At 54.9% G+C, this 26,273-nt stretch overlaps 1 protein-coding gene across 1 annotated transcript in view; it reads right to left on the bottom strand.

Moving 5' to 3' along the window:
- Window positions 1-5,595: 5,595 nt before the first annotated feature.
- The window catches only part of SCMH1 (Scm polycomb group protein homolog 1), a 60,120-nt gene continuing 39,442 nt past the window's right edge, over window positions 5,596-26,273 (bottom strand). Inside the window, exons 9-14 of the mRNA XM_074161928.1 lie at window positions 25,571-25,771; window positions 24,721-24,906; window positions 18,813-18,944; window positions 13,249-13,452; window positions 11,956-12,098; window positions 5,596-7,482 (exon numbers count right to left, since the gene is read on the bottom strand). Coding sequence (XP_074018029.1) covers window positions 7,357-7,482; window positions 11,956-12,098; window positions 13,249-13,452; window positions 18,813-18,944; window positions 24,721-24,906; window positions 25,571-25,771 — 992 coding nt within the window. The 3' untranslated portion in view covers window positions 5,596-7,356. The remainder of the gene's footprint in view (window positions 7,483-11,955; window positions 12,099-13,248; window positions 13,453-18,812; window positions 18,945-24,720; window positions 24,907-25,570; window positions 25,772-26,273) is intronic.

Below are 26,273 nucleotides of genomic sequence, written 5' to 3' on the forward strand. Positions count from 1 at the left end.
TAGAAAGTTTAGTGTTTTGGGAGCATTCTCTCACCTTTGCCAAAGAAGGTTTTTGAAATAGCCATTCTCCCCATCCTTTGAAACAGTAGGTTTCTCTGCCAAACCAGTGGGCTTGAGCTCTGAATTGCAGCAGCTACCATGCAGGTGTTGCGTGGATGTCAAAATTGGATGTGTATGATCCACTCTTGGAGGGGGGGCACTAAGCCCTTGCGTTCAAACTCCACCAGCAAAAAAAGTCGACTGAATTTTTAAATGAGTTCTCGCTTTATGCAGTGATTGTGGCCATAGCATGTTTTCCCACTGGTCTGGCTGGTTTTGTGCGGTGGTTTTGGAGAAGCTGAGCAGCATTTGTGTACACGTGTGTCGAGTGAGAGCGGGGATTTATTGCTGGGTGCCAGGGGACCAGGGATATCTGACTCTTCCTTCCTCCCCCTTTCTTTCATGCCACAGACGCTTCCAAAATTAACTGCAGGGTGAAAATGAGGGTTAGCCAAAGTCTAGCACAGAAGTACTTGCCCATCCCTGGCCACGGGACTAGGCCTCTGGGGTGCTGAAGGCAGCTGGGATCACTGGCTGTTGGGTTGTTCCAGAGCTGGTACAGGAGCAAACTAAAAGCTGAAAAACCTTCTCTGTAAATTTTTATCCTCCTGAAGATACCCATAGACTTTGGCTCGCTGACAGTATCCAGTGTGCTCCCTAATGTGGCCAGTCTGGGTGCTGCGTTGATACCTGAGGGCTTGGAGGCTGTCCCCAAATGAAATTGTAGGGAAAGTGACACTGACGCATGAGGTGTGTCCCCAGTCCAGCCAACCTGACCTGGTGCCTCTCTCGGCCCATCTCTCTCTCAATAGCTGCAGCGTAATGAAGATTTTTCCGTTGGTCCCAGCCACGGGCAGTGCTGGGAAGGGCATGAAGTTAATTCTCAGCTTAACAGCACCTGTTCCCTGGCATTTATTTAATTATTGATGTCTAGGATGAGCTTGGTCTCTCAGGGGTGGTCTTAATGTTGCCATAGCTCCCCTATAAAACTAATCGACATCTTTTACCCCAGCAGAAGAGTGTTGGCAGGTCCCCCATGTTATGGTGACCTATGTAAGAGTTAGGCATCACTGTGCTGTTCCTGTTGCTCTTCACTGTCAGTAATTCCTGCTCCTTTTCTTTCTCTCTCTCTCCAGATGTGTCTTCGCTGAAGAGAAGAATCTTCATTAGATTTTCCAGGCGCTCTTACAGCAATAGCTTGAACACTGTTGGCTTTGGGCTTTCTTAAGTTATGGTTTTATAATTTTTGTTATGAAATCATGTCCCTTTATTTTCTCAGCTCTTCTGTCCTTTGTTTATTTTCTGTGTAGTTTCTGTTTATTTCTGAAGGAGAACTCATCACAGCACACGCACCTCTAGACTTTCTTCAGTTTAGCACTGTCTTGGAGATAAAAAGCAAACTAGGGGCTGGGATTTGATGTGCTGGGGAGAATCCAGTTGCACATTTCCTTCCTACGGCTTGCGAACGCTGCCTTGAGTTTGGATCTCGGGCGCTGGCAGTTGACTTGATTTCTCCTCCGGTTCTGCTCCCTCAGCAGCCTTTATTCCTTATTGGTGAAATGGTGTGGATGACAGTAGATTTTGGGGGTTTGCTCAGATGTTGAGCGGTGCTGTGCTGCAGAGGATGGGCCTCTGCAGCTTTATGCAGTTGTTTGGCTTTTTTTGGGGGGGAGTGGGGTGGGAGGGAATGTTCTGTTTGGGTTTTTTTCAGCAGTAGTTAAAAATGTTTGGCACTGGGGGTCTTGGTGCTTTCATTGCCAGCCACGAACTTTGAACTGGGGAAATCTTCCTGGAATAGAGTTTATCTGGAACAGGATCAGCTGTAATGGTGATACGTCACTGCAGGGATGCAATGAGCTGGGATCCTGTGGGGAAAAAACCTGAACAAAACCAAAGCAGAACTGTCAGGAGCCCATCATCGCCTGACCCAAGGTGCGACTGTCACTGCCAGTGAACACCCTGCTGGTGTTCGCTGGTTCCACTCCTCGGGCTGGGAAATCTCAGCTCCTTGCATCCCGGGGAGGGACAGAGCAGGCTCTCAGGTGCTGCCTTTAACTGCTCCCGTGGGATTTGCCTTGGGCTGAGCAGTTCGTGGTGCTTTTTTTCGTTGGTTGGACGCAGAGCCTCCCCTGTCCTTTTCCTGTCCGGTGGAACCGTGTGTCCCACACCCGATGCAGTGCCAAGTGCTGTCTCCTGGGGAGGGGTGTCCCTGTGTTCCCCTGTCTCCTCTGGGGGTGTCGGTGTGGATCTGTGCTGTCCTGCCATGGTGAGCTCAGCTCTCCAGTGCTGCCGTGGGAAATACACTCACCTTTTCTTTTTTTTTTTTTTTTTTTTTTTTTCCCCTTTCTCCTGCCTCTTGCCGCAGGGTAAGTGAGGCAGTTTTTGGTCTTTGGTAGTTTAGAAGAAAGGAAGAAAGTGTCCTGGTTGTCTGAAGCGTGGGGTGTTGGGAACCCTTCAGTTGGTTGAAGTCTGGAGAAAGCTGTAGGGCTGGAGCCCAGCTGAGCACTAACCCCCATCGTGTCTGATGCCAAACTTCGTTAAGCCCTGTCCTGTCTCATCCCAAGTGACCTTTTCCACAGCCCCTCTTGATTTATTCCTCAATTACTTTAAATATACCCTGTAAAGCTGCTTTTAGCCTGGAAAGCTTTGAGCATCTTCCCGTGTGCCTATTACAGCGGTGCTGGAAGAGTGATGGGCCGCCTGGCAGCGGGACCACCCTTATCTCTAGCACAGCTTTGTTTTCTTCTGAAATGGTTTTGTTTTGGCCAAAACTGCAACTGACTTGGTCATTAAATGCTTATTTGTAATAAAATTAATAACTAGCCAAGGGCTTGCTATGTTACTTCCATAGCTCAGAGGGAGAAAGAAGGGACTTTAATACAGATTGTCTAATCTTAAATTAATCCAGTGTAAGCAAGAAGTAGTTCGTTACCCGTATTTGTGGTGGTTTTCAGACGTGTACTGCCAAATTACAGGTGGAGGAGCCTGGGGAAGCTGGCTGTGCCTACAGCCCGTGCAGGGCAGGAAAAATGAGGATTTTTAATTGAATTGTGTCGGAAGGTGCGGGTTGGGGGTTTGCTCCCTCTCTCTTCTGCAGGGGGGAGAGCCCGTGCCTGGCGGTGGCCCCAGCCGTGTCTTTGGGCTGTGGCCGTGTGGGGCTGGCACTGCTGCTGCTCGCTGCCCTGGGGACAGGTCCCGGGGCCACCCTTGCCTGGGCATGGGGCCCAGGGCTCCCCTCGGGGGAAGCGCCTTCTCCCCTCGTTCCTCATGGGGCGTTGCTCCAGCGCGTGGGGGCCAGGCTGGATGCTCGTGGGGCCTGGGTGCTCCACTCCCCCAGGGCGGTGTGTGTTTCCCAGTGGCATTAATTACAGGGTCCTGGAGGGGGGGGCGAGTGCCCTGTGCTGTGCCTGCCCCCTGGGAGAGCTGGGAGCTGCTGGGGGTGGGAGGGCTCAGCTCCCCCCAAGGGGCAACCCCCCAACCCTCCCTGGGCACCAGGTACCAGCCCTGTGCCCCTCTCGCCCCAGGGGAGGCCAGGGCTGTCCACAGTCCAACAGGGGGGTCACTGGGGGGTGGGCTGGTAACACCATCGCCCCTCAAGCTGGGCTCCAGTTGCCAGGGGGGCAGGAAGGGGGCAGCCCCAGGGTGGCCTGTGGTGTTGTCTGCTTTTATGGCCACCCTTAGCAGAGGTCTGGAGCACAAGTCTTGTGAGGAGCGGCTGAGGGAGCTGGGGGTGTTCAGCCTGGAGAAAAGGAGGCTGAGGGGAGACCTTCTCGCTCTCTACAACTCCCTGGAAGGAGGGTGTAGCCAGGGGGGGTCGGTCCCTTCTTCCAAGGAACAGGCGATGGGACAAGAGGAAATGGCCTCAAGTTGTGCCGGGGAGGTTTAGGATGGATATTGGGGAAAATTTCTTCCCCAAAAGGGTTGTCGAACACTGGAAGAGGCTGCCCGGGGACGTGGTGGAGTCACCATCCCTGGAGGTGTTTAAAAGCCGGGCAGACGTGGTGCTGAGGGACATGGGTGAGTGGTGGACATGGCAGTGCTGGGTTGATGGTTGGACTCGGTGATCTTAAGGGTCTTTTCCAACCTAAATGATTCTATGATTTTAGCTCCTTCTCTGGGACTGCAACAGAAATGAGCATTTAAAGTTCAAGAAAGGAAGATGCAGTGAAATTTTATAAATAAAATGTCCCTCCCCCCCTGGAGGCTCATCTCTGGGGTTTGGGATTATGGTCACTGTGGGACCCTGGCGAAGGCACCACCATGTCCCTTGGAGCCCAAGTGGTGGCTGGATCCAGCCCCCACCCAGGCTCTGCTGCCGTGGGGTGTGACAGACAGGCTCGCTGCCGGGGCTGTCCCTGGAGGGGACGGTGGCCGGGACGGGCTGGGGTGGGTGCTGCACGGTGGAGCCCCAGGGCCCCATCAGCCTCGGCTGGGAGCACTACGCTGCCCACAACCAGTCCAAGGGGACAGTGTGGGACAGAGGCACCTGAACTGAGATCCTGGGGTGTCCAGCCAGCCCCGAGGCTGCAGGAGAGAGATGGGCTGCTCCTCCCACCTCACCCCACCCAGTGCCGAACCCCCAGGAGCAGCCAAGACCCCTTCTCCCCAGCAGCACCTACCTCTCTGGGGCTGGACGCCTCTCGCCTGCCTTCTCCAGCCACCAGCTTCTTCCCCTCACCACGTGGAGCTCCAGGCACGGCTCCAGCCGGGACACAGACCCTGGGCGAGACCCCCCCCTTGCCTTCACCCCCACCTCCTCGTGGGGCCACCGCGGGACCACTCCCCGCTGAGCCCCGAGGAACACATGGAGCGGCCCGTCCCCCTCCCTGTGGGATGGAGAGGCCCCTGACAGCTCCCAGGGGCTCCTGGCCAACCCGCAGCTGCCCAGCTGTGGGGGCCGTGGTCGTGGCAATGGTCTGTGTTGGCAAGCAATGGCCGTGTCTCCCCGGCCTGGTGCCCACCCCCTGTTCCTGCCTCAGGGCGCGGTGGTGCGGCAGATCTGAGGGGTGTTTGTGCAGTGGTGGTTCGGGGACTGGGGCTGGGGGCTGCTCCCTGCCCCAGCCTCTCTCAGCCTCCAGGCAGGAGCTGCAGCAGCCGCTGCCTGCACCACCTCCGGGCAGTGTGGCCGTGCTCCCGGAGCAACGCTGAAGGGCTCCAGGCTGGTGCTGGAAGGGGGGGGTGGTCATGGAGCCCCTCCACCACGCGTGTGCTGCAGCGCAGGAACCTGCAGCACTGCTGACAGGGACGTTTTAAGGACAAAACATCCTGGAGAGCAGTGACCAGCAGCGCTGGACAGGACCAAGAGACGCTGGAGGCGTTTGAGGCCGCGCTGCAAAGAGCGGGAGCCGGGGGCGGGTCGGGGGGGCTGATGCCATCATTACTAAAGAGCCCTCCATTGCATCACCACTGCCGTTTGGTTTTCCTCAGCCCAGGGCCGGCCCAGCTCTCCCACAAACGGGAGGAGCGGAGCAGGAGCGGGCAGGGGTCCCGCAACACCCTGCTGTATGTCCCCCCCCGCCCCCGCACACCCATCAGCGCACACACAGCGGGCAGGGAGGAACTTGGTTATCCTTTTATTTATAAACAAATCAACATAAAATAAGTGCAGAGGAAAGCACTGGCTGACCCCGCACGGGGACCTGTCTGCAGCAGGATCAGCGTCGGGTGAGAACGGGGGTCCCGGGGCCAATGCTGTGGGTGATGGGGCTCCGTGAGGGGCTGCAGCCCCACCTCCCCCTGAGCACAGACTGCAGCAGGGACTGCAGCACCGACAAAAAGCCTTTTTATTACTTTGGGATTTGGGGTATTTCTTTTTTTGCAACTTTTCCCCTTAGGGGTAAACCTGACCCAGTGCAAGAGACTGGAGGGTCCTTCCCTGTGGGGGCCCTTCCTGCTGCCGGTGGGGACCACGGGGACGCTGCTCCGGATGCGCAGAGGGTTACGGGAGGGGGAAGTGCTTGCAGTGGGGACCCCCGTCCCAGCCCTTTGGTCATTGCGGAGAGGGAGTGGGAGCTGTGGGTGCGTGTGTGGGACAGCCCTTGCCTCCCCCGCCCCTGTCACCCTGTTCCTGGGGCAGGCGACGCTTCAGGGGACGGGCAGCCCCCGTCCCGGGGACGTGGCTGGGCAGCCGCTGCTCCTCCCGCAGCTGCAGTAACGTGTCTGGGACAGTGGGTTACTGCTCAAGTGCCATCACAAATAAATACATTAGACTGTCTGAAACAAACAGGTGCCCCCGGGCAGGGCAAGGCCCTGGCAGGAAGAGCAGCGCAGGGACAGGTCACCGCAGCGGGATCCTCTGACTCCCAGACCCACCGCCCTCCCGCACACGCTGCGCTGGGACGGACTGACCACCAGCGGAACGGGAGGGCCCCTGGGAAGACGAACCTTTGCATCTCTGGCTAAAAATCTCCAAGAGTTGCGAGTTCAACAACAGGTAGAAAAATCATTTCATCATTTTAAACAGACAACTCCTTATAAAAAAAAATAAAATAATAAAAAAAAAAACACCCTCCAAAAAAAAAAAAAAAGAAGGATCAGTCGAGTCCTGTACCATCCAGCAGCCTCTGGCGCCCACCCAGGCCCGTCCCGCCACGGGAACACTCCTCGGCTCCCCAGCAGCTCGACCCACGCTCCCGGGCAGCGCCTCGTGCCACCACGCAGCCTGCCCGGTCAGAAATAAATAGGGAGGTCTCCGTCCCCAGGCAGAGGACGGCCGGGAGCCTAAGGGCCGGCAGAGCCTGGAGGTGAGTGGCCCCGGGACAGGCCCCCCCCCCCCCCCCCGGTGTGGAAGACAGGGACAGGGCAGGTGCTGCGCTGAGCTCGGAGCGGTGCTATGGGGCGGGGGCCGAGTGCAGACCAGGGGCACCGTCCCCCTCGCAGATGGGTGCTGGCGAAGTGCAAAGCATCCAGTCCCTCCTGGCCAACCCCCTCTGTGAGGGGATGGGAGCCGAGGGCTGCCCCAGCGCCGAGCCAAGGGAGAGGAGCCGCGGAAGCACCCAGAGCCCTGCGTCATCCCAGGGAAGCAGGACCGGAAGCCCATGGAGCAGTGCGGGCCGTGCAGTGGGGAGAGAATCTCCGCTTCCAACAGGACGCCCGCTGCTCGAGTTCGGTGCGAAGCCCCAGGGCCAACCGTGCGCAGCCTTCTCCGGAGCACTGGCCGGTGCAAGAGCAGCCAGAGGCCTGCGACGGGGCCGGGGTGTCGGCGAGGTGTCCGTCTGCGGCGTAGATGGGGGTGTGCATGCGTACCTGTCGGCAGGCGAGCGCGGGTTTGGGTGGCCAGGAGCGGAGCGTCTGGGATCCGTCCTGCCAAGCGTCCTCTCAGAACTTGCCTTGCTTTAGCTTGTCGATGTGGTAAGTGAGCTTCAGGGCCGGCCCCAGCTTCAGCCCCATGTACTTCATCATCATGTCACTCCGCAGCAAGAGCAGGGCTTTCCCGTCGATCTCCTGTGGGGAATGGAAACACCAGCACTTATGACTACACCTGTAACCCCAGCCCTACCCACGGAGCCCGGCCATGCCCAAAGCCACAGTGGCTGAAGCAGCATGGCCAGGTGTGAGAGCATCCCTCAACAGCAGAGCTGGGTTGTACATAAGGTCCTTAGTTGCAGGGTCCTGCGCCTGGGTCAGGGCAATCCCAAGCACAAATCCACGTCGGGCAAGGAATGGCTGGAGAGCAGCCCTGAGGAGAAGGACTTGGGGGTGTTGGCGGGTGAGAAGCTCCACACGCCCCGGCAACGTGTGCTGAAGCCCAGAAACCATGGACATCCAGGGCTGCATCCCCAGCAGCGTGGCCAGCAGGGCAAGGGAGGGGATTCTGCTCTTCTGCTCCGCTCTGGGGAGACCCCCCCCAGTGCTGCCTCCAGCTCTGGGGCCACCAACAGCAGAAGGACATGGACATGGTGGAGCGCCCCGCACTCCACGGCAGAGGAGGCCACGGAGATGCTGGGAGGGCTGGAGCCCCTCTGCTGTGAGGACAGGCTGAGAGAGTTGGGGGGGGGGTCAGCCTGGAGAAGAGAAGGCTCCAGGGAGACCTTAGAGCCCCTTCCAGTCCCTCAAGGGGCTCCAGGAAAGCTGGGGAGAGACTCTGGATCAGGGAGGGGAGCCATGGGACAAGGGGGAAGGGTTTGACACTGAAAGATGGGAGACTGAGATGAGATCTGGGGAAGAACTTCTTTGCTGTGAGGGTGGTGAGAGCCTGGCCCAGGTTGCCCAGAGAAGCTGTGGCTGCCCCATCCCTGGAGGGGTTCAAGGGCATGTGGGATGGAGCTTGGAGCAGCCTGGTCTGGTGGGAGGTGTCCCTGCCCAGGGCAGGGGGGGCGCACTGGATGGTCTTTAAGGTCCCTTCCAACCCAAGCTATTCAGTGATTCCATGATAACTGTTGCATCCCAGTGTGGGTATCCCTGCATCCCACCCTGCCTGAGCAGGGGGGTTCAGCCCTGGGCTCCCATGTGGTGGCGGGAAATCTGCTGGGTGATTAACACCCAGGAGCCATGTCCAGCTGGTCAGTAAATCCTAAGGGGAGGAAGGAAGGAAAGAAGAGCCGAGTCAGAGTAAGGATTGAGGCCGTGCCAGCGCAGGGAGCAGTCCCTCTCCCATGGGCATTGTCACCCCCCTGCAGGGGAACTGCCCTGGGAGCGGATGCACCGACCCTGAGAGCAGCCGCAGCACACAGCCCCGAGTCAAGGCTGAGGAAGGAGGGAAGGGACCAAACCCTGTAAACCTGAAGAGCCTGTCACTGCAGGCAAAGCAAATTTCTGGAGTTTCTAAGCAAAGTCCCAGCAACTGCCAGTGACAGCGGAGCAGCTTGTCTCCAACGTGGAGGTTTCATCATCACAGCTTTTAGAAGTATCCGATGCCTTCCAGCTGAGCCAGATGTGCCCTCGCTGGGGCTCAGGAGGGGAGGGAGCACGATGCTCAAAATAACCAGAGAACAGCTTTGTGCTTGGCATCTGTGTGTGGAATTTTTCCAGCCCCTTGCACTCCTTCCCCTGACCTGGTCCTGGCTGGGCCCAGAGCTTTGCAGTGGACGGATTTCCATGAAGAAAACGTTAATGGACTTCTAAATGAACAATAAAAATCACAACCTCTAACAACAGAAAATCCTGTCCTATGTCAATGCTCAGGTAGGTCTCACTTGGTGAGATCTCCAGAACTTCCTCAGGATTGTCCATACAGGGGACTATCAGCCCTTAGTGGAGCTGAGCACGCTCTTGCATAATTAAAACAGAACATTTTTCAATTACTGGTGGGTCTAAAATAGAACTACTTAAAAAAAAAGGGAGTATTGTCCCAGCCCAGCACAGAGCAAGATGAATCCCACCGGCTCTCCTGCCTGGGGAAGATGGGTGTTTTCTCCTCTGCTCTCCTGACCCCAGGAGCACTCCCAGATGTAACAGGGACTCAGTCAGAAGACAGAGGCAGGCCGAACTCTGGCAGGAATCGGGATGTGAAACTGCCAAAATTTGTGTAGCTTTAATTGTACAAACTCCATGAGGCAGTGGTACATCTGCAGCTATTTTACACTTAAAGACAAGCACAAGCAGCAGAGCCTTGGGAGACCCCTTTCTAAAGGAAACGGGAGCTTAGCAGCAATGCACTCAGTGAATTCATAGATTCATAGATTGGTCCAGGCCGGAAGGAACCTCCAAAGGTCATCTAGTCCCACCTCCCCGCAGTCAGCAGGGACACCTCCAACTAGACGAGGTTGCCCAGGGCCTCGTCGAGCTTCACCTTGAATATCTCAAGGGAAGGGGCCTCAACCACCTCCCTGGGCAACCTGTTCCAGTGCTCCACCACCCTCATGGTAAAGAATTTTTTCCTAATATCCAATCTAAATCTCCCCTTCTCCAGCTTAAAACCATTGCCCCTCGTCCTGTCACTGCCGGCCTTTGTAAACAGACCCTCCCCAGCCTTCCTGTAGCCCCCCTCAGGTACTGGAAGGCCGCTATGAGGTCTCCCCGGAGCCTCCTCTTCTCCAGGCTGAACAACCCCAGCTCCCTCAGCCTCACAGTCCTCACAGCAGAGGTGCTCCTGATCATTTTGGTGGCCCTCCCCTGGACCTGCTCCATCAGGTCCATGTCCTTTCTATATTGAGGGCTCCAGACCTGCACACAGTGCTCCAGGTGAGGTCTCACCAGAGCAGAGCAAAGTGGCAGAATCACCTCTCTGGATCTGCTGGCAACACTTCTTTTGATGCAGCCCAGGATGTGATTGCCCTTCTGGGCTGCAAGTGCACATTGCCTGCTCATGTCCAGCTTCTCGTCCATCAGCACCCCCAAGTCCCTTCCCTCAGGGCTGCTTCCTAATACCTCATCCCCCAGGCTGGATTTATACCGAGGATTGCTCCGGCCCAGGTGCAGGACCCTGCACTTGCTCTTGTTGAACCTCATGAGGTTCACCTGGGCCCACCTCTCCAGCCTGTCCAGGTCCCTCTGAATGACATCCCGTCCCTCTGGTGTATCGACAACACCACACAGCTTGGTGTCATCTGCAAACTTGCTGATGGTGCTCTCAATCCCTCTGTCTACGTCGTTGATAAAAATGTTAAACAGTACCGGTCCCAGCACGGACCCCTGAGGGACACCACTTGTCACTGCTCCCCATCTGGACTTCAAGCCATTGAGTACCACCCTCTGGGTGCGACCATCCAGCCAATTCCTTATCCACTGAACAGTCCACCCATCAAATCCGTATCCCTCCAATTTGGCGAGCAGGATGTTGTGAGGGACCGCGTCAAAGGCTTTACTGAAGTCCAGATAGGTCACGTCCATAGGTCGTCCTGTGTCTACTGACCTAGTCACTATCATAGAAGGCCACTAGGTTAGTCAGGCAGGACCTGCCCCTAGTAAAGCCATGCTGGCTAACTTGAATCATCTCCATCAATTCCACCTGAACATGTTTCTTGCCAGGAGACATTTGCTACGAGGTGAATATTAAGACTCCAGGATGAACAAGGTTTTGTGTTTTCAGCACTGGGGCTCAAACCCAGCTTAGAGCTGAGCTCTCCATCTGCCTGAGCTTCAACTGGCCTGTGACGTCTTCCCTGCGATGGTTTCTGAATAAGAGGATCCCAGGCTGGAACCCGACACGAGCAGGATTTATGGGGATGTGTGTCTTAGCACAAAACTCCTGATGGTACAAAGTGCTGCCGGTATTCTGGCTCTCCTGCATTTTCCTTGTGTGACGATGTGCCCCCTCCCATGTAAAATATATGCATATACAGCCATATACACACACACATATATACACATCCATGAGCCAGCAATGTGCCCTTGTGGCCAAGAAGGCCAATGGCATCCTGGGGCGCATTAAGAAGGGTGTGACAAGCAGGTCAAGGGAGGTCATCCTCCCCCTCTGCTCTGCCCTGGTGAGGCCACATCTGGAGCACTGGGACCAGTTCTGGCCTCCCCAGTTCAAGGACAGGGAACTGCTGGAGAGGGTACAGTGGAGGCTACAAAGATGCTCAGGGCCTGGAGCATCTCTCTGCTGAGGAAAGGCTGAGGGACCTGGGGCTGTTCAGCTGGAGAAGAGCAGACTGAGAAGGGATCTCCTCGATGCTGAGCAATAGCTAAAGGGTGGGTGCCAATAGAATGGGGCCAGACTCTTCTCAGTGGTGCCCGGGGACAGGACAAGAGGTAACGGGCACAAACTGGAACACGGGAAACTCCATCTCAACATGAGGAAAAACGTTTTTCCTGTGAGGGTGGCAGAGCCCTGGAACAGGCTGCCCAGAGAGGGTTTGGGGTCTCTTCTCTGGAGACATTCAAACCCCGCCTGGACACGATCTGCTCTGATCGTGCAGGTACGTGACATGCTCTGGGTGACCCTGCTCTGGCAGGAGGTTGGACTGGATGATCTCCAGAGGTTCCTGCCAACCCCTACAATTCCGTGATTCTGTGATATACAGACACACTTACATGTTTTCGAAAGAGGTCAGCGTGGGATCCCAGCTGTGGATCCGCTTCTCTTATGAACTGCATCACCTCCTCCACCGTCCAGGACGAGGGGTCACGGCTGCTGAGCCGAGAGATGTCTCGAGATCCAAGGTATCTGTCTGAGCCTGGGGACATGGTGAGAGAGCAGCCATTACCCCTCACGTCCTCACAGTGTCACTCCAGCTCCCATTCACCCTGAGGCCACCGCTCCGTCTCCTTTCTCAAAGCAATGGCAGAGACAACACCAAGGGCACGTCCCAGTCGTGCCCGAGATTCCCACGGCTCAGCTCTGGCACCGAAGCCTCATTCTCTTTCCTCAGGCCTTACTTTTCAGGGCAGATGTCTATACCGAGCCCTTTCCCTCAGACCAAACCCCCATTTCCCCTTCAGCTGAGTTTGGTGCTCCCATTCCCGCTGTTCCCTGCCCATCTGCTGCGACGGTTCCCACCTTTGCAGAAAACAATCCTCCGTCCGCACCTCTCTCCCCACACACCATTTCTCCCCTCGCTCCCCCCACTCTGAACCCCACCTTTGGCGGTTTTCATCAGCTGCGTTTTCTGACAGACTGAGCCCCTACACGACATTCTGTTGCCCTGAAGCACCTCCCGAGCCAACAGAAGTCCCGCTCCCGGTGTGCAGCATCCGCACAGCCCGTTGTTCCAGCTCTGCGGGCACACACGGGCACGGGGGGGGAGTGGGACAGACAGACCAAGGCATCGGCAGCCTGAGCTTTTTAGAGGCTTTTATTGATGCCGTGCACCCAAAATTGCAACTCGCTCTGTGAACACCTGGATTTGAGATGTGCTGATGCACTGCGGTGAGCAGCTCTCCTGCTCCTGTTCTTCCACACAAACCGGAGCCATTTGCGTGTCCCCCCGTTTGCGGGTCCCCCCACCCGCCCCCCCTGGCCTCTCGGGGCTGTTCTCCACCCCCTGGCCATTCCCGAGCCGCCCTCACGGACTCACGCACCCGTTTATCGCTTTGACAGCCCCTTGCCCACGCTCGCAAATTCGGGTCCTGCCTCCTCCTTCCTTCCTACCCACCGACCTCCGGGTCTCACCTCGTCACACGCCGCACGAGCGTCCCTGCACGTGTCACCTCTCCGTGTTCCCACCCGCCCATCTGCCATGTCCCCAGAGCTGCCGTGAAACTGAACAGACTCCCTGCACGGGAGCCAGGCTCCGGGACTTGCTGAAGTTAGAAAGGTGTGACTGGGGTTAGAAAAGCCCTTCACTGCCCCATGGACAGCCGGGGGGCAGCTCCTCGCTCTCTTACCCCCAGAGCTGAGCCTGCGCAGGGCAGAGGTGCTGCCCTGGCTGAGGCTCGAGGGCTGGTGCAGGTGCCTGTATCCCGGCAGGCGACAGTCTCTGGAGCTCCTGCCGTGGCTGGATGAATTGACAGAGTTCAAGGCAGAGTCCATGGGGTCCAGGCGAGGCTCCAGGGGCCCTGGGAGCCCATCTCCCAGGACAAAGGTTTCACCTGGAACGCACCAAGCTGCAGTCAGTGCACCCGAACCCTGCGCAGCCCAAAGGCACCGCTCGGCGGCAGAAAGCATGAGGCCAGCACTGGAGCAGGATGGAACCACCGTGACGGTGGCCTCCTGGAAAGCACAGAACTGAAACCAGGCACTGCAGACGTGCTGCAGCGTGGTGTCTGCCCGGCCAGTCCAACCAGTCAGTGGTGACAGTGGTTGGTACCCGGACTGGAGCAACAGCTGCCCTGTTAATGCCACCACCAGCTCCGGCTTGTGGTCCCGAGCCCTTACTGCTTCCAGAGGCCTGTTGGTGGCAGCGGGGCACTGCGGTGGCCAGCAGTGGGGCGGGGGTTGGGGGCTGCCTGTCCTGGATGCAAACGGACATGGGACACGCAACAGCCCTGAGCGGGGAGAGAAGGCTCCCTGAGATTCGCCATACGTTATCGGCATTAGCGTGCCTGGTGTGGAGCAGCGGGTTGGGACCGGGGGGATATTCAGTGAGGCTCCTGCTGTGGCCCCACAGCAGCCCCCAGGCGGGGCAGGAGGGAGCAGGAGGCTCTCCTGAGCAGCTCAGCCATACGGTCATGGCCTGACAACGCTCTCACCCCGTGCTGAGCGCCCCCACCCCAAAGCAGGGCGCTGGGGACCGGCCACTCACCCCTCCTGCCCTCCCACGGGGTCCTGCGCCGCTGCCCAACCCAGCTGGTGACCCTTTGCTGGGGCACCCGTGGGAGGGACAGGGCTCTCCCCAGGCGGGGGGCCCAGTGCCAGACTGGTTTCCTCACCTTCTCTTCCTGAAACACATTCAATGTTCAGCTGTGGATGGCAGTACTGGGATGGAGGGGCTGAGGAAACTACCTGGGGCGATGTATTGCATTGGCTGAGCCAGCGGATCTCCCTTTCCTGTTACATGTGACAGCTTCACCCTGGGCCACATCTTTGTAGATCTTACTGTGTCTCAGCCCAGATGGACCTGATACCTCATGAGTCATCCTCAAAAACCTGCATTCTTTGTCATGACATACCCGGCAAGTTCATACGGCCACAGCAGGAAGCAGCTCCTACAAGGGAGGGGAATTGCCCACGCACTCCAGGCTGGGCCACCACACCTGGCTGGGGCTGGAGCTCCTCTGCCAGTGTACACAGAGACCCTGAGATCAGCTCACAGTCCTGAGCTGCTGCCACTCAAACACACAGTAGGTGACAAGAATGAAGAAGTCTGAATGACTGCCCCAGCCAGGCCCTGGGCTTCTTCCCTGGGACTTCCTGGGCCACCGGAGCAGTAGGTGAGGAGCCAGCGCAGAGAGGCTGTGCTGAAGCGGGATGGTGGGGAGGGCGCAGAGTCGATACTGCTGCCCATGAGACCCAAAAGCTGTTGAGATCTTCCCAAACTTCCCTGCTAAGCAGATGCTGCCGTGCTCCAGGGAAGGGAGATGCTGGATGCCAGAGCCTGAAGCAGTACCTGGGTGTTGCAGAGGCTGGGCCACATCAAATGGGGAGGCACGTGGTTTTATCTGGTTTCTATGAACAGGACTGTTCTGTCCACTGGGATCCTCTGGTTTCAGCGCTTCTGCTGTGTTTGAGCAGAGGTCTCAAGGGTGAGTTCAGCTGGAGGCAGCCAGCCCACACCTTCCCCAGCTTCATCTCATAAGGCTAAAAATGGAGACACTCGTCTGCTCTAGATGTTTGGCAATTCAGGGAAGCAGATGTGAGGTTACCACCTGCATCTCATGGGCTTTGTTACTCTGCATTTGAGGCATTTCTGCCTTTTTTTGCTTTTAGGTCCCTGGGATGTTCTCAGTAACCAGCAGCACATCCTTAAATCTCAGGTAGAAACGGTGCTGCTGTGAAGGCTGTTATTCCCTGGTGCCTTGTGCCATGTGCTGGCCCGTGTGTCACCAGCTTCCACTGTGAGCAGATGAGTTTTCACCTGCTCTCTGTGCACAAAAGGAGGCTTTTTGGCTCGTGACCGTCCCTGAGTAACTCTGGACACCTCCTTCACTCCACAAGACTGGATGCCAACCCAGCACCGTGGTGGCTACTCTGGCCCAGGATGGACAGAGATTCCCTGCCCAGGCCACAGTGGATATGTGACTTACACCACGGGCACTTTATGGGACCTTCTTCATAGCAAGTACACCTGGTTTCTTCTCCAACAGGGCAGTTCTGCTGAAGACCCAAACTTCTTCCCATTAAACCGTTCCGTGGGCACAGAACGGATCTGTGCTGCACGTCTCCATCCCCCAAGGAACCCAGTGCCCTCTGCGAGGTGAGGCACAGCCTCAATGTGCCAGGAAGCCCCGGGACACTCGCCCCAGATGGGCTGGGTCAGGACAATGTCTGTGTCCAACAGCTCGTGACGAGCCCAAGGCTCACACCGGGGATCTGTGTCAGCAGAAGGGATTCCTGGGCTCAGCGAGAAACAACCACAGCTCGGGGGGGAGGGAGAGCAGGAGCAATGCTGAGGATCCAAATCTCATCCTCAGAAAATATTTAACTCAACAATAACTGTTGTTCTTCTGATGTGAGTGCGCTGTGATGCATCCCTCAAATATGTGCTCCTGTTCTCACATGTGTTATGACTGTACATCCGAAGAGGAGGATGAGGCCGCGCAGTGGGAGCACGACTCGGTTCTGCTCAAGAGGTGGAACTGAAGCTGCATGTTCACTCTCGGGTTTGTCTACCTCCAGCCTGGGGAGTGCCTGGTCATGCCACAAATATTGCAGCAAAACTGGAGGCTTCTTTGGTAGGGTCAATGTAAGAGATTTAGGATATTCTTAAAAATACAAACATGCAGAGAACTGCTCAAATGAACGACCCCTCCAGAAACGGGGGAGGGAAAGAAGGCCAGAAGGGAACAATCGCCAGCCCCCTGAGTCACCTGCAGCGGAAGACGAGGTGCAGGGCAGAGGCTGCCCTCAGGCACGGACACCATCCGGAACCTGCTCACCCTCGGTAACTTGCACTGGAGTGAGGAGGAGGTGGGTAACTCTGAGGTAGATTTTCTTACACAAACTGCTTGTTTTAAATAAGGCTTCACTTGGAGCATTGCAGGAAATCACGCCACGATTAGTGGCAGAGAGGCAGGGAGCAGATAATTAAAGTTTAATTAAACAAATAGTGCTATAGATTCAAGAGGGTTGTTTTACTGCTAAAACATGGGAGTTTGGCCACAAGCATAAATCTGATTTGCACAACTACTGAACACCCACTGCTTCCAACAAATGACAGGCTTTGAAAAGCAGGTCCCCACTGTGCTGGAACTGCAGCTTTTTAGCAAAAAGCTACATAAATGCCTCTGGATGCAAGAGGAAAAACAATGTAAGAAGTGAGATTCCTGCTTCATCTTTCTGACTTCTTGCCAAAGGCATGGTGAATAAAGACTTCCCACTGCTACTCACTGCCTCCGCTCCGGTACTGGTGTCTGTCACACTGCTGAAATCAGAACACACTCTGCTGGGGGAGTTCATCTCCATGAGAAGCTGTACCTCCTCGCTTGAGAAATACTCAATATCTGAGTATTTCAGGCTCATATTCTTAAAATACACCCTCTGAAATGGAAATACTCCTGCTTGTACTTAACTTTCATGGTGGAGGGGGATGAACAGACTTTTGGCTGTGGGATAAAAATGAATTTCTAGATGGAGTTTGGAACTGCACCTCATTTCTCCCTGCCCTGGACACCCCTTATGGAGCAAGAACAGAAGAAGCCTGAGCTGCCCGTAGGAAGCTGCCACAGCAGCGGGACCAGCCCCTCACCTGAAGGTTTCTCCCCACTTGTCTCTGTTTCTGCAGAAAACACTGGGGTTCTCTGGGCAGCCAGATGTCCTGTCCCGTTCAAAGGCCAAGAGATAACTGAACAGACTTTGAAGTAGACTAAGAATCAGTCTTGTAGACAACCTAATACAGGTTTCTCCTCGGAATCACCCATCACACAAGCCTCCTCTCTCCACTGACCATACAGAGTGTACGACACTCGCCACTAAACCAAGGCACCTCAATCTTCAGAGCCCACCACCGCGCTTCAAGAACAGCCCGAACGCTGCCTGGCGCTGCCAGCAGAGGAGGAGCTGAGAGGCTTTGCTAAAGGTCACCTAAGTGCAGAGGTTGATGTATTAGAGGAGAACGTCAAAGAGACAAGCAAGACGTGTCCTGAGAGGTGAGAAACAGACTGGGCCTCAGGGAATAGTTTTTGACTTGTCAATATGCTGGAATAGATGAGACAGTCCCACACGTCATCTTTTTCTTCAGGTATGTGACAAACTGACAATTGAATCAATGGCGATACTGAGGCCTCAAAAACTGTCCGTCACAGGGTGGAAGTGCAGATCAGCTGTGGTCAGACACGGGGTCAGTGATGGACGGACTGAAATCACACCCCGGCGCGTGGGATCCTGCACACCCTCACATCTGGGCTCAACAGCCCAAGCCCAGCAAACCCGGCAAGTACCAGGGAAATGGTGATTCCAAAGGGACAGCGACAGAGCACAAAGACACTCAACAATGAGCCCAGCCAAGAGTCTCCAGTAATTTTTCAGGGACATATTACAAAGAATTGAGACAAACACCTTGGCAGATTTCACCATCAATTAATTAAAAGGCTTCAGTGAGGCTGAATCTCCAGGCTGCCCGATGGAGTGTTTGTGGTTGGAAACAAAAGGGAAGGTGGAAGTGTATTTATTGAAGACTCAGGCTCGGGTACGCCTCCAGCTACTGGGATCCCTGAAAATCTCCCCCCTGCACAGGGAAGGGACACCTATGGACCACATACCAAAGAGGACATTTCTGGAGTTGCTCTGAGGAGGTGGCACAGCAGACCTGCAGCAGCGTTACCCGACGGGCACTGCAGGAACAGCAGCGCTGCGGGACAGGATTTGATCTGGTGGAGCACACACCAGCGAGACTCTCTCTGCTATTTGGGGAGGACTGTGAGATCCAGATGGGACCCTGGGAAAGGGCAGCAGGTTCCTGGCCGTACAGCTGGGCCTCAGCATCTGGACCATCCACTGCAGCAAACCACCACGGAAACACTCGGGGGAAGACTGACTGCAGCAACTGGGCAGTTTTATGACCATCAATACCATGCATAGCAATTAAATCCTAGATTATATGGTATTAGATGATGACTATCAGGGTTAGAAGGAATTCTCCCTGCATTCCACATGCCTTACGCAACTGTTTGGGGAACCTGCCTCGGCATAGAGGGGTTTCTCCACTTCTCTGAAACGCCAAGCACCAACCCAGGCAGAGACAAAGCAAAGCAGAATTTCCCAAACCCCCGGCTTAGCTCGGCAAATCTCATCCTGCTGTATCCATTACCAGTCGCTATCAACAGCCAGCTTTGGGAAGAGACGCTGTGCTCACCTTCCAAAGGGTGACGGTCATTCTTTGGTAACTTGGGGGAGAGAGGAACACTGTATGGAGGGGAATCTTGGGAATACCGCTTTGTACCCCGGCCTGGTCCCTGCAGAGTGCCGTCTAACGAACTGCTTCTGTCTAGGAAAAGAGAACAAGCCCTATTTAGGAGCGGAGACTTTCTGGGAAATTCAGTCTTGCCAGAGTCACTTGAGACCCAGGTGCATCGCCTGGTGACAGCCTGTTAGAGCTGCAACCCAGCACATCCGTCAGCACTTAACATTTTATATTTTGCTTTGTAAGTTTTATCAGAGAAAAAGGGGTGGTGAGAAACCGAACAAAGAATCTTAGCCCGTTTTGCCATGTTTCACCCCCAATATCACCTCTGATTTAATTCTGTTTCTCCTCATTCTACCCCTTGGCTCATCCCGCATGATTCCTGCTCCTCCCCACCCTTCCCCTTTCAGATGCACGTAACCCTTGGACGATTTGCAAAAAGCCTTCGGACGATTTTGCCATACACAGGACTTGATTAAACCGTCCTCAAATTTTCAGTCTTTCCCCAAATGGATCCCTCAGGCGCCCCGGCTGTTGCTGCTCTTCTCCCAATGTCTCCCTGGGCCGGGGCTCTCCGTGCTGTAGGTGTCAGACGGGACATTGGGCTGTGAGAGGTCTCCTCATGACAGCTGAAGCTGCACACACGGTGTGGGTGGGTGGACGAACACAGGGAATGGAAGCGCTGACGGGGATGGGAACAGCAGCTGGGCAAGGGATACAGTGGGTGAGGACCATGTCCTGCCTGGACAAGGCACGGTCACCGAGAAGCAATGAAGAGGTGACCCACCAGCCGCCTTGGGCCACCAGCGCTCCTGGGTGGCTCCTCCAGCTGCCCTGAGAGCGGGGGACACGTGTGAGCCTGCAGTGTTAGGGGAGTGTGGGGAGAGGGTGAAATGCTGATGGACAGACGCCAGGAGGGGACACAGGGAGCAGCCCCAGCACTGGTGCAGGGCAAGGACGGGAGCTGGAGGGGACAGAGATATGGCAGGGAGGGACCGGGAGCGGACACCGGGGGAGATGCATCACGCCAAACAGGAACGAAGGTACAGGTGGGTGGGAAGCATCAGACAGTCACAATTTAGTTGACTAAAGAGAAATACAAAAGTAGAGAAAAATATCTATTCTACCACTGTCCTTTGGGGAAATCACAGATCAGCTGTTTACACTGAGGCCCTGGGACTCCATAGGAGTACGACCAGAAATCACTGTAACATCATTAGAAAGACAAATACTGCCTTCAGGACAAGTTCCTGTAAGAAACATTCATCTCCCAGACAGAGATGGGAAACAAATGCTCTTAGAAATGTCTCTGGATATCTCTACATGTAAAACTGCACGACCTTCTTCACCAAACAGCCACGGAACCACAACAGATTTTGTTTTGGGTTGGTTTTAGAAGTATTGCAAACACAGACAGTCAGGTTGTAGAAGACAGCCCAGGCAACCAGAAGCAGGTCAGTGTTAAATTAACGGAAGGATAAACCAAAAGTAGGTCTGTAGTTGGCGTCTCTGATTTTAAAGGACAAATTTTAAGAAAATAAAGAAATGGAGTAATGCACAGAGCTGCACTCAGCTGTCACGATGTGGAACATCAGCAAAAAAAGAGAGTACCTTCAGTTCCAAAGATGCCATAAACGTCATGAATGTGTATCATCAGCGAGGAAATAACCTGGGAGGAAAGGCCCCCAAATCTAAATAAATGGATAAATGTTCACTTTGAGGAGGGTGCTGAGAACAAGCAGATTGTTTACTGGAACTGAGAAGGACCTGCTCAGCCGGGAGCCGTGTCCCTCACAGGAGGGTGGCTACAGGGACAAAGTGAACTATTTAAACTCATTCTGTCTTTTGAGATGGTGCAAAGGAACAGACGTGACCATGCTTTCAGCTGCAGAAATTAACAAGTGCATGGGAACGGAGCGAGAGGATGCTGCACAGAGAGGTAAAGACTGAGAAAAAAGAAAAAAGGTTGTCCTTGCCTTCAGATGACGGGAAAGCTTTCATGGGAAAAACAATTTCACCTCTCCTAACCTGGGAGGTTGGTGGGGAGGAAGAGGAGCGCATCTGTTTGTGCTGTGGCCATCCCAAGGCAGGATGATGCGTGCCGTCACAGTCAGGGAGAGTCTGCTCATCTCATTTCAGGTCAAAGTCAAGGCCAAGGCCCCCACTTCAGGCTGCTGTAACTCCCAGTGACAGCACAGATGCCAGCTCCCACGCAGAGCTCGGGTGTCGATGCCTCTGTGACACCGACCCGCCTTCAGTCAAATCCCACCCTTCACTGCCAGTTGCAGCCACACTGAGCATGGGGACAAGGAATAACAGAAACGGGACAGGAATGAAAATATACACCATTGACTAAGAAGTGGAAGTCAAATAACTGAACGTACTCAAATGAGGAGGTGAGGGTGCAGAGGAAGCCAAAACCTAACTTAGGAGAGAAGGCGCACGTGGAACCCCGGGTCTGCTGCAGCAAATCCTAACAGACCTCAGCGATGCACTGCTCGGAGTGACTGGGAAGACAGTGCTAACATTTAAAAAAGAAGAGCAAAAATTATTTTGGCAATGAAATGCTCGTGTCTGACCTCAGCAGTACCACAAGGCTTGCAGGAGGTTCCAGAGGAAAGGGTCGGTAAAACACTGCAGTTACACACAGCACACACTGCTGGACGTGTTCATTGGAGGGGACTAACCCAACGGCTTCCCTACCATGGGAAACAACCCACCTGTCAGACAAAGGAAGAGCAGTCAGTCTCATCTACCTGGAATTCTGGAAGGCATTTGATATGGAGAACACGAGGATTACCAGAAGCTTTGTTACAGGCACAAAACATCTGATTTGAGGAGAAAAGCAGTCGGCAGAGCACTGAGCAACAACAAGGAGGCTGGAGAGCAGTTGCTAACTAATTTTCTTGAGGAACATTCTCAAGCCCAGTGTCATTTAATATATTTATTAATAACTTTGCACAAATTTCAGAGATTCACTGATGAAGTCTGTTGAAGTCTTCCTGGGTCAGCCCAGATAAAGTAGAAAAAATATACATCGAACGGAGTACCAGAAGGGAGCTAAATCCGGCAGCAAAATGCAGATGTGCACTTGAAGCCTTGTCCCATGAGCTGGGAACGTGCAGTTGAGAATAACGGATGAGAATAACGGGGTATGTGACCAGGATGGGTTGATCATCACCTGCTACAAAGATACAGCGACAAAAAGCAGCTTCCAGGGACGTTTCTTGTGCACATGGTGGTGCCAGTGCTGTGGCACCAGGTCCCCATGAGCTCTGCCCCACAGTGCTCGGTGGCACCCTGGTCACCTCAAACTGACCCTAGATGAGGAGAGCACAGAGCCCTTCTCACCACAGCAGCCAAAAGGTGAGCTCCCCTGAAGGATACGACTGCTCTCTACTTCCAGACGAAGGAGAACTAAGTTAAGCTAAAAGACAATGTAAAGACAAGGACACGCAGATGCCAAGTTGCTCAAGAATAAATCTGGGCTAGAAACTACAACATAGTTCCTAAAAATTCAGCAAAAAACCCTGGAGCAGCCTCCAGAGGAAAAGCAAAACCTCCAACTCCAGAGTTAACAAAAGCAACACCGTGTGCTGTGGTGCCCATGATAACAGGACACAAGGCTCAGGGGTCCTGAAGGTCCCTCCAGGCCTATGTCCTCAGGTGGCTCCAGATCAGATCTACCTGTTCACAACATTTCACAGCCCATCCCTGTTCCTATTAACAGCCATCAACTTCCTGTTTTCTTGCAAATCTGCTGTTTCCTAGTGTACAACTTGATCTTTTTCCCTGACTTCCATGATTATGCCTTACTTAGCAAGACAGAATGCCAGTGTGCAGCTGGCCAAAGGGCCCTGCAGACCGTCCTTCTTCTACCCCAAGCACACGCACAGATTCTCCGCGGGATCCACAGTGATCCTCCTGCAAAGCGAGTTTGTTCTGGGAACTGAGACCAGCTCCCAGTGCTAACCAGTGACCGTTTTCTGGAAGAACCAGCCCCATTCAGAGCACGAGCACCTGCACTGATGAGAACCAAGGCGGGACACACAGAGCTGAAGGCGAGACCACGGCAGCCTTGATGCTTTGGGTGATTTAAGCCGCTGTACAATGGCATCCTCATTCCTCCATCACCAGCCTTACCCTCTCAAAATCGCCGGGACGGTTTCTTTACCCTCACCAGAAGCCACTGTAATGTGTAGATTCTTCCAGGTGCTTGAGAAAAATGTTAGATGACCAGATGCCCCACAATCCCCGAGACACCAGTGTGAACTACAGGACTAGGCGTGAGCACTTCTCTGGACTGTGCTTAATCTTCCTTTAATCCCCGCAAACACTCTAACAAAGAATTCCGGATGGGCAGGTCTCAGCATCGTGTCATGTGGGGTGCTCTGCCTGAGTTTCCCTGAATTCTGGCTCGTTGTCTTTTTCCATGCTGCCAGGCAGCCCAGCTCTCAGCACAGTCACCACTGACATCTCATGGTGGGTGGAAACCATGTGTGTGAGCTACAGGACCCTCTCCATCCAAGCCTGCTACCAGGCCCAGACCCTCTTCCTCCTCCTCCCATTCTGGTTTTGCTCTGTCTCCTGACAACAGGGTATTTCCACACTGAAACACGGGGATTTCTTCCAACTGGGGGGTCCCTAGAGGAGCACCCTCTAGTCCCAGTAACGAGACACGCTGTTCCCACCTGCCACAGCAGCCAACCCCCTTCCTACAGCTCTTCTTCCCACAGCCCAGCCCAGCTCCCCGCTCCCGGCTCTGACAGCCCCAGCCATGGAGGGAGCAGGGAACAGTCACTCCAACATCCTCACGCTCTTTTCATTGTCACTAACCCCTTCCCCTGAGCACGGGGGCTTTGCGAGACGCAACGGAGCACTGCGAGATTGGCCTGTTGGCCCTAAGCTTCATTTATTCCTTAAACAGCTCTTCTTAAGTACTTATCTTTTTACATTAGAAATTCTCACTTTTCTCGTCAGAGCCATAATTATCCAAAGGATTAGCTCTGGAAAGACCTCAAACTTGCTGACTCGAGGGGCAGAAAGATAGTGGAGGAAGCGAGACAGGACAGCAGATCAGCACCAGACACTTGTCAAAGAGGGTGCAGACAGCTCTCATCCTCCCCACGACTGCCATTCCCCCAGCAGCGGCTCCCCCAGTGCCCTGCAGCCGGGGCCGAGGCAGCTTTCAGCCTAGGGGCTGTTTCCAGTGCACAGCTCTGTGGGGAAACTATTGGTCCCCTTGTTTTCCACCGCTTGCGCTTACGAGCAATTTTGCAGCCTGACGATTTGCATCGTGGCATGAACTATCTTGCCGGGGGTGTTGCTTCAGCCCAGCAGAGCATTAGCCATGCCAAGAAAAACAAAGCCACCTCTGCTCAGACGCATCATCCCGGAATGGGCCAAGCTCTCAGCCAGGGCTGGACGCGCTGGCTGCTGGAAAACGCTCTGCTAGGGTTTAATTCCATTTCTAATTACGGTTTACCTGCTACATGTTATCACTCTTCTATTTCTCACGCAGAGTCTTTCCCCTCAATTCCTAACTGGATGAAGTCACTATACCCAGATTACAGGAGGCGGGAAGGACTGGGGGGCAAGGAGAGGAGGGAGGACGAGGAGACAGCACGGATGAGCGGAAACCTACAGGCAGAAATGGAAATCAGACCGACAGGCAGAAAATACAGCAACTGGAACCCTGTACAAAAAGAGCCCTGTGGGCATGTGCACAAATGTACATGCACGCCACAAATCCCGCAGAGAGGGCTCTGCCACACAACCTGCCTCCAAGACAGAGATCACATCTGGGTTAGGGCACGGAGCACCGGGGGTCCCTACAGCGCCGCCCCCCCCCAGCTCCTACCTGGTAGATACCTGTCGTGGTCGTACTCGTGTGAGCGCTGCATGTGGCTGTTCTGAGTGAAAGGCTGGTTCCCAAAGAGGTTGTCACTGCGGAGATTGTGGCAGAGCTTCTCCAGGAAGCGGAGGACGTAGGTGATACTGTTTACTGCTGGCAGGTTCAGAGTGTGCTGTTCCCGATCAAACACAGCTGGAGACAGAAACAAACAGAGCCCAACACGTAAACCCCCAGCAAAGGCAGGAGACTACGCCCAGGGCTGCGCAGCAGCTTCTGTATCTCAGCATCGCTGCTCTAGACCAGAGCGAACAAAAGCCACCGCCTTCCGCTGGCGGAGCTGGCGAGCTCCTTGCCCAGGACAGGCTGGGACCAGCCCGCTCACCCAGTGCCAGGGACGGGGCCGCGGCGCCCCGGGAGCTGCCTTCGAGGGAATGGGAAGGCATTCAAGGAGGGGCTGCACTCCTGGCATCCGGGGAAACACGAGCTTAGAGGCAAAATTAAAACCTGGGGTATTTCTCGTCTTTCTGTTAGGAGTTCTGCAAATCCCACCCGTTTCGCCTCCTCCTGGGGGCTCGGGCAGCGCTGGGAGGGGGATAACGCTGCCCAGGCGGACACAGCGGCTGCTCGGTGCCTTTTCCAGCAGCTCTGCCTGGAGGCCACGCCAGTGCTCTGCTTTGAGTCAGCCACAAGCTGCTGCTTCTGACACAGACACAGACGTTTGGCAAGAGAGAGAAGACAGAAATCTCCTGTCTGCGCCTGGCCCGTGACTGCACCAAGCTTCAGGAGAGACATCTTCCAGGGGGCGAATTCTTGCAATGATATCTCCGAAGGCAAAGTGCTGCAGGCCGGTTCTCACCTGAGATGACCTCTCCCCCGTGGCCTTGTTTTAAGAAGGAGAAGACTGTTTTCTGGTGATAAGCGCAATCAATGCAGGCCTGTACTGCTTGCTGCAGGACAACAGAAGCTCGAGCTGGTCCAAAATGGTCCGGCAGCTGCTGAACTTTCTTCTTGTCTAGGTGGGGCCCAGTGCTGCCATTCTTGTTCAAGTAAATGCAAACTGCCAAGATGAGAAACGTGTTTGCCATTAACCCACTCAAGAAAGCAAGAAACAGATGCCTAAAATCCGACCTGAGAGATGCTGAGATTTTAAGACTCTCAAAGCACTCACAAAGGGGAATCCACCATGACCGCCCATCTGCATCCCGACAGCGGAGCTGCCACAGAGGGGAATTGTCTCCAACACCTTCCTGCCTCACACTCGCCTTCCGAGCTCCTGCTGTTTCTCCTGCGCTTTCCCCAGCACTTGGGCTCCCAAAGGCAGGCTGCAAACTGGTTCCCATGCCAGCCCAGTAAGGTGCCTGCGATGTTCAAAGGAGATGAAGGAACGCAGCACCCACTTTTCAGGGAAACTGGGTTCTTTAGGTTCCTCTAATTATTGACCAGTTATGTTCTGGGGGAACAGAGGGCTCAGCCCGTATCCAGTGCTTGACCAAACATAGAAAAAGCAGCTTTGCATTGGACTTTCCTGCCCAGAGTCACCTTCAGCTACATCTCACAGC

Source organism: Numenius arquata, chromosome 21, assembly GCF_964106895.1.
Source record: "Numenius arquata chromosome 21, bNumArq3.hap1.1, whole genome shotgun sequence".
NCBI lineage: Eukaryota > Metazoa > Chordata > Aves > Charadriiformes > Scolopacidae > Numenius > Numenius arquata.